The following is a 12,343-nucleotide window of genomic DNA, read 5'->3' as shown; positions in this document are numbered from 1 at the left end:
CCAAAATTGGTGGGTTTAGACATTGACACGTTGGCTGCTGGTTGCAAATAAAGAACCAAATTTTTGGTTTGGGTTTCGGGTTAAAGCATTAAAAGTGTAGATTAATCCAACCCAAACCGAATGTATATAAAAGCAAAAAAAAAAAAAAAAAAGGCGAAGCTTGAATGTATATACAACCTTTCTTTCTTTCTTGTTTACTCTCAACAGTAGCCCAAAAAAAAAAAGTCTGGGTCCAACATGTTGAATTATCCAAGCCCAAGAAAGTGTTAGATATTATTATTATTATTGTTATTATTATTATTATTATTATTATTCAAATAAAGCAAAAGAAGCAAAAAAAAAAAAAAAAGCCCAGCCCAGATTTATGAGATTTGAACGTGAATCCAACTTGACCTAATATGGGAACTGATTAACCTGCAACATATGGTTTACTAATTCAATTTGCTGGTTTTGGTTCCTGCAACTTCAAAACCAAATATGTTGGTTTGGTTGAGTCCAATACATGCAACCTGGCTGACCCATTCCATGTATACCCCTTGAAAGAATTACAGATTGAGTTGTGTATGATTAATCAATTTTGGAGGAAGCTTATGCTATTAGATGTTCTGGTTGCTATCGTAGATTTTTGTAAAGCTTCTAGTACAGTAATACTTCATTTGGTTATTAGGAATGAGGGAACATGATTCCTTTTCTGGTCTCTAGTGAAGGCTCCCCATATAGGAAGGGGTGAGCAATTGGTCGGTTCAGTTCAAAACTGACCCAAACTGACGAAACTGAATAGATTGAACCCTTAAAAAAAAAAAACCGAACTGAAACCGATTTTAAAAGAATGAAACTGAAAAGGTAATTCGGTTTGGTTCTATGGAATCATCAATTGCAACACATGAGTAATTATCCCATCAACAAAACAGAGAATGTCATCAGCAATCAAAACAGAAAAAAAATCAAAACAGAGTAATGTCATCAACAATCAAAATTATAAATTAAATTTCTTTAATTTTAAACTACAAAAGAACATGCCAAAACTCCACTTTCTTTAAAGGGCACAGATGCTTTTTACTAAACAATTTGCATATGCAAGTCTATAAGGATGAGGGAATCTGATTCTTTTAAGTTCTGGATGAAGAGAAATACCAAACCTGCAAAGATGACAACTCATATGAAGACCTCCAAGATGGGATAAAAGATGAGGGACGCTGTCTACTGGCGTTGCTGTTGGCAGTCGATGACTTGATGGTGAAGATTAGGGGTTAGCATCTCCATCGGTCTCTTTGACAATTGAGAGCTTCTGTGACAGTGAGAAAGGAGGCTGGATTCATAGGTGAGCCAAACTGCAAGTGTTACTGTGTTGATTTTGAGGAATAGAGCATGGAGTCATTGGGTTTTAGAAGAAATTGGTGGGTTTTGGTTGTTGGGAGGAGAGAATCAGAGAAATGCAGGGAAGGGGTGTGCTTTTTCATCTGGCTGGACATGGGACGTGGGTGGATTTGTTTGAGTGTAAAGAGATGGCAGAGTGGTCCTTTACCCTAATACAAAACGCAGCACTTTTGATATTTCGGTTCGGTTTGGGATTTCTAAATTTTTTTTAGCCAAAACCAAATCAAAGTGAATAGACCAAAAATTTTAAAAGTAAAAACTGAACCAAACTGAATTTCCAAACAAAACTGAACTGCATTTTCGAATTTAATGGGTTCGGTTGGTTTTTTTGGTTTGAACTGAGTTTTGCTCTCCCCTATATATAGGTGTAAAATTCAGGTATTAAGCCTTTTGATTCCAGTTTTCTTCATTCTAGGTTAATAAGCACTTGGGGAATAATATAAGCTCTATGTAAAAGTTCAATCAATTGACAGTGCCCTATAAATGTTGATTTCTCTTTCCATACTTTATGCTTTGAGCAACCTTTTACACTATCTATTTCATATCCTCAGTTTTGAATACAATTCAATAATACAATTCTCAAAAATTGTGGTCATATCATGAATTTATTTTGGACATTTCTCTCATCTTATCATGCTTAGTATTTTTTTCAAAAGAAGCTGCAAAATTATGTGGTTGAAATAAGTATGACCCAAGGTGTAAAGGGTACCTAGAGCCTTGGTGAATCCTCTTGAGGAATGTGAGGTGCACATTTACTAAAATGTGCGTAAAATTCTCTCAACTTCCCTCTACATGTGTATATGTTTTGTGGCAGTGTAGTCTGTCTAGATAGGGAGTGTAGTCTACATATCTTCTTCTTTTCTTTTTTAATAAATTCATCTTGTGAGGAAGTTTTTTAACATGATTCTTTTTAAAGAAAGGGGAAAAGATAATCAGTTAACCTCAGTTTTATAGGTCTAAGATCTTATGAAAATGCTGATGGAAGCAAGAGCTAGCTTTACTGCAACTTATCCTCCTTCCCTGATTTGTGGCCTTAGGGAAATAATACATATGCAACTAGTATTGTCAGGGTGAGCAAAAACTGAATTTGAAGTGAAATTTGTATTCTCCCAAGTGATTGGCTTCCAAAGAGGACCGTGTAACTGTAATGACAACTGCAGTTCGGTGAAGGTGCCCTCCACCATGTGTTCAACTGCTACAGCGTGTTCTTTAAGCTTTATTCTTTAGGCACTGGTGTTCTTTGATTGTTTATCTTAATTCTCCTTTATTATTTATAGTCTTGTTATTTGGTTTTCTTTTTCCTTTTCTTTTTACTAAAGGTGTACCTTTCCTTTTGTATATAGGCATGGTTCCCTTTAGTGTGTTATTATCATTTAATGTCCATTTTTTTTTTAAATAGAAGAAGAAGAAGAAGAAGAAGAAAGAGATGTATAATAAATATCTAATGTTCAACATTTTTTCAGATGTGTTTTTGTGGATGCTGGAGTTGCAGCTATTGATTTAGAAACAAGAAAAATGAAAGAAGAGATGAAAATGAAAGAGGCACAGGCAAGAGCAGTTGCTGAACATGGAGAGCTGGCCCTAATCACAGTAGAAGGTGCCCAAACTGCTACACAAGAGAGATTAAAATTAAGACCACCTTTGCTACAGGTTGAGAATCCATAGTTTACTTGTGCTTGTTGAAATTCTTTATTTGATTCAGGGAAAGGAGAGGGTGAAGTAGAGGTTTGAATGAGGGTTCCAAAATGGGCACATTGTCCCATATTGGCTGGATCATCCGGAAAATTGGCTAGCTAATATAGTAGTTGATGTTACGTCCATAATGGGATGAATTGCAAGAAATGATTGATGTTTGTTAGTTGGACATCGTGTGCAGGAAGGCACTTCCTTTTTTTATATAAAAAAACTAGTTTAATGTTATTCTTCTTCTTCTTTCATTTTTTTTATATAAAAAAGCCTTGTCTAATGTGATTCTTCTTCTTTTTCTTTATTAATTTTTTTATTAGAAGAAGAAGAAGAAGAAGAAGAGTCACATTAGACTAGTTTTTTTATTTATTTGATATGAAAAAAAAACCTAATCTAATGTGATTTCTGTTCTTTTTAAAGCCCTATGTGTTTAGCTGGCTTTGTCTTAAATTTTTGTTCGAATTATCACTGCTAGCCCATGTAGATAATAAGGGCCATATGTTTAACACAAAAATTATTCTAAAGTTAATTACTTTAGGGACCATTAGTCCTTAAATTAAAAAAAAGGTTCAGCTTGCTTTTTCTTGAGTCATTGTTTTCCTTTTTAACTCGCACTAGTTCTGGCTAACATGGTTTTTGTGTGGCTAACATGGTTTTTGTATCACAATATTGCAACCAGGACTGATACAATGCTAATATTAAAAACCCTGGTTTGAATCCCCTAGCTATTTGCATTATGAGGCAGATACTCAGCTACTGGGAATTGTCATCTAATTTTGTATTATGCTTGCTAGAAGGATTTAGAACCGTGTTTTGGTAGTGCACTATTTGTTTTGCCTGCTAGAAAGATTTGTTTCCCTAGATTTGTTTTGTTTGATGTCCTGGTATGATAATGTTGGCTGAAGTGGAACGATGTAATGATAAATTCTTTTACTCATCTATTTATTTATTTATTTTGATAAATATTTTGGGCTTAAAGTGTCAAATAGATTCAGGGTTTGTTCATATTGGACAATGATTGAGATTTGCAGAATTTATTCCCTTATCCGTTTTCTGAATCAATGTGTTTGCTTGTCAGGTGGTTCGTTTAGCTTCATTTCAGCATGTTCCTTCTGTGCCACCTTTCTTGACATTGCCAAAACAGAATGCTGGTGATATGGCAATGCCAAAGGAGATAGAAGAGAAACGGGTTAGTGAGATAGCAGTTGGTGGTGGAGGGGTATCTGTGGCAGTTACTCGTTTTCCAAATGAACAGAAACGACCTGTTGGACCTCTAATAGTGGTGGGTGTAAGAGATGGAGTTCTTTGGCTTATTGATAGGTAATCAGATGATCTTTGTTTTCCTATTGAAAAAAGACTATAAAATTGTTGTCTCTACTCTCATCTTTCTTTTATGATTCATTACCTACAAATAGTAATTAGTTTGCAATGTTAAAGTTTGACCATCATACCTGAACTACAATTCTTTCCCCTACATCTCATATATATATATTTATCAAGTTTGTTTGAGTATACTAATGACTCAGGCTAAAAGGTTATTATGTTTAGGCTGGTTACCAGAAGTGTTCTTTCTAGTTGATGCTAGGTGATTTTTGTTACCAAGATCATCAAGATGAGCAGCAGGTTTACCAGTTTCTTCTTAATAGCAATTCAATTCTTTTCTGTGCAATGGACTAAAGCTCATGAAAAGCTTGAACTGTTTTCGTTTTGGAATGAGGGACTTCCTTTATTTGTTTACCTTTTTTCTTTTTCTGTCATGCCTTATTATGTAGTGCCAGAAGAATTGATATGAAACAAGTACTTTTTTTTGTAGATATATGTGTGCGCATGCCTTATCCTTAAGTCATCCTGGAATCCGTTGCCGGTGTCTTGCTGCTTATGGAGATGCTGTTAGTGCTGTTAAATGGTACTTTACTCTTTGAACCTTATTATCATATATTATTAATTCTACTAAAAATGGTATTAACTTTTTCTTACATAATCATAATTCTGTTGTTGATGCACTTTCCTACACAGGGCAAGTAGGCTTGGTAGAGAACATCATGATGATTTGGCACAATTTATGCTTGGGATGGGCTATGCTACTGAAGCACTTCATTTGCCTGGAATATCTAAGAGGTATACCGTGCATAATTTTAGTTTCTCCACTGATTAAGAATCACATGGCATATACCTTCTTTTTTCTTGATGGATCAAACTTGTCAGTAGTAATCTTTCTCAAGCAAATTTGTATTCACTTACAATTGTTTGTGTCCATAATCCATATTAGACGTGTTCGTGCATGCAAACGTACACAATTACATTGTTAGTTTGTACATCAGACACCTTTTATGTGTCAGATTAAATGCTTATAATTTCTTATGATAATCAATGAAGTTCAACTAATCCCAACAGCAATTACGTGTGTTGAGAGCATTTTATTGTTATTATAATGCATGCTTTTCTTTTTGGAAATCTAATTATTATTGTTGCATTCTAATGCATGCTAGAAATTTCTCTGTAGGTTAGAGTTTGATCTAGCAATGCAGAGCAATGATTTGAAAAGAGCACTTCAGTGCCTTCTTACGATGAGCAACAGCAGGGACATAGGGCAAGATGGTACTGGTCTTGGTTTGAGTGACATTCTTAACTTGACGGCAAAAAAGGAAAATGTTGTTGAAGCTGTTCAAGGAATAGTGAAATTCGCAAAGGAGTTTTTGGACCTCATTGATGCTGCAGATGCCACTGCACAGGCTGACATTGCTCGTGAAGCTCTCAAGAGGTTAGCCGCTGCAGGTTCTGTGAAAGGAGCTTTACAGGGTCATGAGTTAAGAGGACTTGCTCTACGCCTAGCAAATCATGGGGAGTTGACAAGGCTGAGCGTATGTAGCCTCACTGGAATATACTTCTATATTGTCCTCTTGAACTCTTTGATGCGTGTTAGAAACTTTAAGACCTCTATGTTCTGTGTAGTCTGTTGGCCCATCAATTTTGAAAATTCATGATTTATTCTTTCATAAATGTATATGTGAAACAAAAGTTCTAGTCATTCTGCATCTTTTGCATACATTGAGTTGGTTGACACATCCTAAAAAAAATTTAAGAATAGTTGGATATTTGGCTTACGTATTGTTTAATTATAATTATCTCTAACCACAGTGATTAATTATGGACTAGTGGTAGAGTCTATAAAATAATCCTTATTTTATGGGATGATTAGGGGGAATTGGTCTTGTGGGCTTAGAGTAGGGGGATAAATTTTAACAACTGTCCCTGAACTTATATAATTGCAACACTATAGTCCTTTAACTTTAAAATGTAACATAAAACCTCATAAACTTTCAAATTTTGCACAGTAAAATCCCTCTGACTTTCAATTACTGATGTTTCAGTTAGAAACTGATGTTTCAGTTAGAAACTGATGTAAATAGCTCCCGCATAACACTTAGTCAACATTTCTCTCTTCTCTCTTATGCAAAGTATAAAATTATTCTCTTTATGCTTGAAAAATTATTCTGTCTATAGAGAGAAAAATGATTCAATTTACACATGGCTTGAGACAGAAAAGAAAAATACTGACTAAGCTCCATGTTGGAACTGTCCAGGTCAGCGTCTAACTGAAAAACTGGTAATTGGAAGTTAGAGGGATTTTACTGTGCAAAATTTGAAAGTTGAGGGGGTTTTATGTTACATTTTTAAGTTGAGGGGCTGTAATGTTACAACTAGATAAATTCAAGACAGTTGTCAAAATTTATCCTAGAGTAGGGCCTATTAAAGTATCAATAGAGAACTCGAATCTCTTGACCTTTGCTAATGGGGTTGAATGCGATTATTGTATTTGAAGACATATTGGGCTTTCATCTTATTTTTCTAATATCTATAGAACTTTATCACTTGGGGATTTTTCTACATGACATTAGAATAGTGATTCATATTTTTGCTATATAAATTTTCCCTTACGAGACTCTCTTGTCAATATCAACCCATGCTATAATTCCCTTCACCTATTAGCATTCCCTTGACAACATCCATCGACATCTCCGTGCTCTTAAATCACAGTCTTTTCCTATTCACTTTACGTGCAAACTGGGAAGTAGATTCACCTTCTTTATATTATCTTCTACCACTTGCCCTTCTCTTACACACCTTTTATGATCATGAGACTTAATCCCTTCATCCAGAGACTTAAATAATTCCCTTTTTATTCATCACTTGAATCATGCAGAGGAGCCCATTAGGATTGCCCACTTTTTCTCCCTTGCCCCTCCCGAATTCATCCCATTAGGTGTTACTTGTACGCAACACTACCTCTCTGTCCTCCTTGACATTAAAATGAACCCTCATCTACACATGATAAATCAAAATTTTGTGTCAAGAATGTTCAAATAATCCATTACATAGTGCATTCAAAACCTATATATGATGTGATCTTTCTACCATATGCATTCAATTTGCCTTAATTGGAGGATAGTAATAGTATGGCAAAGTGTGGGGTATTACTGAGTTTTTTTCAATGTGCTAATATTGCTGCAGTGAAGAAATTTGACATTGTGTATTGGGGGAAGAGTCTGTTGAAATGTGGCCTTAATTTCTGAATGTGGAAGATTTCTTCAAAACAACTGTTGTAAGTTGAACAGTGTTGGATTGTGAAATTCCTCTTTGGGGTGGTTGACTCTATTGATTTAGCAAGATCATCTTGAAAGTAGTATATGTTGTTCTTGGAAAGATAAAAGGAGTAATATGAGAATGGAGCACATGGTATCTGGATAAAAGTTGATCTTACTCCTAGGTTTTAGTAAATTACGAGGTCTCTTCTTTGATTTTAGTAACGATGTAACGGTTGTCTATCTGTAAGTGTGGCTTTAAGCATTCTTAGTTTCAGTTAGTTGATATGTTCTTTATGCTGTAGTGTTTTGGACTTGGGTGTACATTCTTTTACATTTGTATGCTGATTATATAAATCGATTACCCCTTGCAGACCCTTTGAAATTGAGAACATACACAAAGGAGATAGAATCCCTAGAGGGAATGGGAACTGAAATATACTAGTCTTGCATTTATAGGAATATGAGACTCATTCTTAATCTTGGCAATATTGCTGAAGTTTTGAAATTCATGTGCAGTGAAGCACATAGGATAGTTGGAAGCCTGGAAAATAATTAGGACCAGAACCCATTGACCTTGGCTGTCCTGGGAAATTGTGACACTGCATCTATTTTAATTGTTGGTTCTTGTATGAATGATATTAGTTGCATTAGCATTTTCCTTGAACATTTACTTAGTAAGTCTTGGGGCCTCTTGAAAATGGAATTTATGTGCTTTTGAAAAATACCGGTGTTCAGAAATGGTAAAAGAAGACCCAAAATTTTGTGGACATTGTATTGTCAAATTTGTTGATTCTGAGATCCAAACATATCAAATGAATTACATCAAACATGTATGCCTAGTGCTTACTCATTTCATATCAATATCCTTGTGATGTCTATTTTTTTCTCTATTTTTAAAAGCAATTCTGTTTATGAACTGCAGGGTTTGGTAAACAATTTGATTTCAATTGGCTTGGGACGTGAAGCAGCATTTTCAGCTGCTGTTTTGGGAGACAATGTTCTCATGGAAAAGGCTTGGCAGGATACAGGGATGCTTGCAGAGTCCGTACTGCATGCCCATGTACGGATTGTTTAATTTACACAGGTTCTTTTTAAACCCTGAAATTAGTATCTAATTAGTTCATATGTCTCCAGGCTCAAGGGCGACCAACACTTAAAAACTTGGTTCAAGCTTGGAACAAAATGCTACAGAAAGAGCTTGAACATGGCCCATCAACAAAGACAGATGCTGCAGCTGCATTTCTGGCTTCCCTCGAGGAACCCAAGCTTACAAGTTTGGCAGATGCTGGGAAGAAACCACCACTTGAAATTCTTCCTCCAGGGATGCCATCTCTTTCTGCTTTAATTACTAATCAGAAAAAACCTGGTCCTGGCACACAAAGTTCACAGCAGCAACCTAGTAAGCCATTACAATTAGAAGCACCTCCCACTGCTAACTCTGAACCAGCAACTGCATCAACTCCTGCCACAACTACTGCTGCAGGACCAGAAAATGCACCTCCTAGTTCTACACCAGATGTAGAAAATGATCCACCGCAATCAGAAGCAGGTGAACCTCATGGTTCTGTTGCTGATAAAGCTCCTATCTCATCCTCAGGGAGTAATCCAGATCTAGTTACTTCAGGGGAAAGCAACACACCAACGTCTACACGTAATACAGAATCAAAAGAGGTACCACCCCAAATACCAAATAACCTGGGATCAAATATTCCAAGTACCATGCCCATGAGTGATGCTCTTGCTTGAATATAAAATTTGAAACCCATTAGAGAGAATTGCGTATTGGAAATTCTTTGATGATTCTTTCACTCCTAAAGTAAGTCTGAATATGGACCATTACAGTGTCTACAACACTACATATATAGAATTGCGAGCAAGAGATTTAGTTTCATTGCCAGTTGAATTTGTGCGTGTATACTTTATCAGGTGATTAGATCTCGTATGTTCATATGATTTATCAGAGAACTTTTTCAGGGCCTTGATTGTTGCACTGTGTTTTCTTTATCTGTAACTATTTCAGGCTTGCGGTGTTGTACTACAAAATTTTCCAACTTTTTTTCGTTTGAGATACCAATTTACAATTTATGAGCAGGTTGAGTTGTAAGTTGCCTTATCCTTTTTAAGATCTAGACCATGGAAATTCTATTCATACTGTTATATAATAATAATAATAATAATAATAATAATAATAATAATAATAATAATAATAATAAAATTGGCAAGAAACTATTCTGAAATTAGGTTTTTTGCTCTGATCTAGAAGATCTTGGGTAAGCCAAACCATTGTGCCATGCTAGTAGCATGCTTTTGTTATGTCCATTTTCTTATATCCAAAAGAAGGATGGCTTCATGTTCAATTTCACTCTGTATGTATTGGAGATAATCAATTTAATTAATTTTTTATTTTTTGTTTAAATTAGTTTAAAAAAAATTAAGAAAATTAAAAAGTTAAACTGCTTGATTTTTGAATTAATTTAGCTCGAATATCAAGAAATTGAACTCGTCGTTTTTTGTTTAAATCAAAAATTTTAATTCAAAATTTTTAATTTTTAGATTAAATTGATTATAAATTGAAACTTGTTATAAATTACACATTTCTAATAAGGAAAGGGATGAAATTGAACATTAGCCAAATAATGATCAATATCAAAACCGATCCGTTTTTATTCAATTGTTTTATCTCAGAAGGATACACACCAAAACTACAAGGCTCAGAAAAAGCCAAGTTATTCTTAAATCTTCATAATACAAGCAGCTAAATTTGATTAATTAAAGAATCAATACCAATACTACTGCTTGTTGGCTGCCAAGGAACGCATGTAGCTGAGACTAGCAGTGAGGTAGTTGACAATCAGATCTCTTGGTGGAAGGATTTGTTTGATTATTGGAATTTCAATGAAGCTGTGAGTCCATTGATGGAGTGCTGGAAACTTCTCAGCATCAACCAATTTCATGCCGCCAACTTCTTCCATAACATTCAGCCAATGAGGGATCCAACCCATTGCAAGATCCAAATAGCCTATTTGCTCTCCGCTGAAAAATTTCTTCCCTTTTATTTGTTCCTCAAGAAATGCAAATGATTCAAGTGCAGATTCTATAGCTTTCTCCTTTTGTTCTCCTCCTTTCCAAAAAGACTCAAATGCACCAATCAAACACTGCACTTCAAAAGTTAACAAATGAAAACTGTGGAAATGATTCCAATTCATATTGGTTTCGGTTCAATATGGTTTGATATGATTTTGGTCCAATTTCAATTTGATTCGTGGTTACACGGATTCTAATGTAAAAAATTTTAAAAATTCAACATTTATTTTAAAAAAAAGAAAAAAAATTTATGAATTGGGTGGGTTTGAAACTGCCGGTTCCAATTTTATTTCAAGGAGGAAGAGAGAAACTGGAACCTGTTAGGGGAATCGAAACTGTTGACTTGGTTCAATTTTAATCTGTTCATAATTTGAACCGACTCGTGGCCAAGTTTAGATAGGAACCCAAATCTCAATATGCCCATATATATATATATATATATAGAGAGAGAGAGAGAGAGAGAGAGAGAGAGAGAGAGAGAGAGAGAGAGAGAGAGAGAGTGATGGCTACAGTCATGCTTGGAACTAAAATTGGATTTGCCAATTTGAAACTGAAATGAATTGATTAAAAATCAGATTTAAATCCAATTGAAACCGAAAAGTTTAATTGGATCTAATTTCAAATCAAAATCTGATATTTTGCTTTTATATTGAATTGAACCGAACGGAATTCAAATTGAAACTGAGGAAATCTTGTGGTTGAATCTTGGTTCTCATAGATCGCTAAATCAAAACCGCCATATATTTTATTGAAAAAAAAAAAAAGATGTAAGGAAGTTTGAAATTGAAGTACCTTCTCATCGGCAAATTTGGCCCAGAAACGAGCTGTGGCTCTATCATAGGGATCTTGAGGAAGCAAAGGATTGTGTTTCCATGTCTCATCAATATACTCAAGGATGACAAGCGACTCTGCAATCGGTTTTCCATTATGAACAAGCACAGGGACCTTCTTGTGAACAGGATTGTATTTGAGGAGAACAGGACTCTTGTTCAACAAATCTTCATGTAAGTACTCATATTCCACACCTTTAAGCTTCAAAGCCCATTCAATTATTGTGCAGAAAAAGCTTGCAGAATTGCCAATCACCTTCACTTCTCCCATAATTATATGAAAAGTTCTTGCAAAAATCTTTTGGTAAACTCAAGCTTTAATGCAGGCTTTGTCATGTACTTATAGAGATAGCTTTGATCATTGAAAAGTCCTGAAAAAAAAAAAAGAAAAAGTATATTTCCTGGAAGGAAGATGATTTTGACTTGGAAAAGTAATAGGGCAACATTTCATTGTTTAATAGACATTTAAAAAAAAATTAATTAATGGTATTTGGTGGGTGTAGTTGTTGACTAAATTCCACCAAATATGATAGGAATTTGTTTGTGTAATTAATTCCACATAATTGAATTCTTAGAATTGAAATTTAATTTTTATTTACACTAAACAAATAAATTATATGAAATTCAATTGAATTTCAAAAAAATTATGGAATTGAATTCAACCGAGTAAAGAGATAACAATATACAATCAGTTTTCAATAGTTAAAATGTCGTTTAATTATTGGATTCATCGGAAGCACTAAAAATAGTGCTCTCTTAAATATAATAAAATAATTTTTT

The 12,343-nt window shown here is 34.6% G+C and overlaps 2 protein-coding genes across 2 annotated transcripts in view; one reads left to right on the top strand and one right to left on the bottom strand.

The window, feature by feature from the left end:
* LOC110639732 (uncharacterized) overlaps nt 1-9,740 on the top strand; it is a 33,812-nt gene extending 24,072 nt beyond the window's left edge. Inside the window, exons 16-22 of the mRNA XM_021790802.2 lie at nt 2,841-3,027; nt 4,142-4,383; nt 4,877-4,969; nt 5,080-5,181; nt 5,567-5,924; nt 8,572-8,709; nt 8,784-9,740. Coding sequence (XP_021646494.2) covers nt 2,841-3,027; nt 4,142-4,383; nt 4,877-4,969; nt 5,080-5,181; nt 5,567-5,924; nt 8,572-8,709; nt 8,784-9,395 — 1,732 coding nt within the window. The 3' untranslated portion in view covers nt 9,396-9,740. The remainder of the gene's footprint in view (nt 1-2,840; nt 3,028-4,141; nt 4,384-4,876; nt 4,970-5,079; nt 5,182-5,566; nt 5,925-8,571; nt 8,710-8,783) is intronic.
* Nucleotides 9,741-10,286: 546 nt separating this feature from the next.
* LOC110639731 (probable glutathione S-transferase) lies at nt 10,287-11,948 on the bottom strand. The gene is made up of 2 exons (XM_021790801.2): nt 11,526-11,948; nt 10,287-10,804 (listed from the first exon to the last, which is right to left on the bottom strand). The coding sequence occupies exons 1-2, from the start codon at nt 11,832-11,834 to the stop codon at nt 10,439-10,441; spliced, it is 675 nt and encodes a 224-aa protein (XP_021646493.2). The 5' UTR covers nt 11,835-11,948; the 3' UTR covers nt 10,287-10,438.
* Nucleotides 11,949-12,343: the final 395 nt, after the last annotated feature.

Source organism: Hevea brasiliensis, chromosome 17 (assembly GCF_030052815.1).
Source record: "Hevea brasiliensis isolate MT/VB/25A 57/8 chromosome 17, ASM3005281v1, whole genome shotgun sequence".
Taxonomy (NCBI): Eukaryota; Viridiplantae; Streptophyta; class Magnoliopsida; order Malpighiales; family Euphorbiaceae; genus Hevea; species Hevea brasiliensis.
Note: the sequence above shows the minus strand (reverse complement) of the source record. Positions and strands in the feature narration are given on the sequence as shown.

What these genes read in the sequence shown, in the direction of transcription:
- LOC110639731 (XM_021790801.2), bottom strand. Translation starts at nt 11,834, where the DNA reads ATGGGAGAAGTGAAGGTGATTGGCAATTCTGCAAGCTTTTTCTGCACA. An exon ending in CCAAATTTGCCGATGAGAAG is followed by an intron (nt 10,805 to 11,525) that starts GTACTTCAATTT and finishes TTTGAAGTGCAG; the next exon opens with TGTTTGATTGGTGCATTTGA.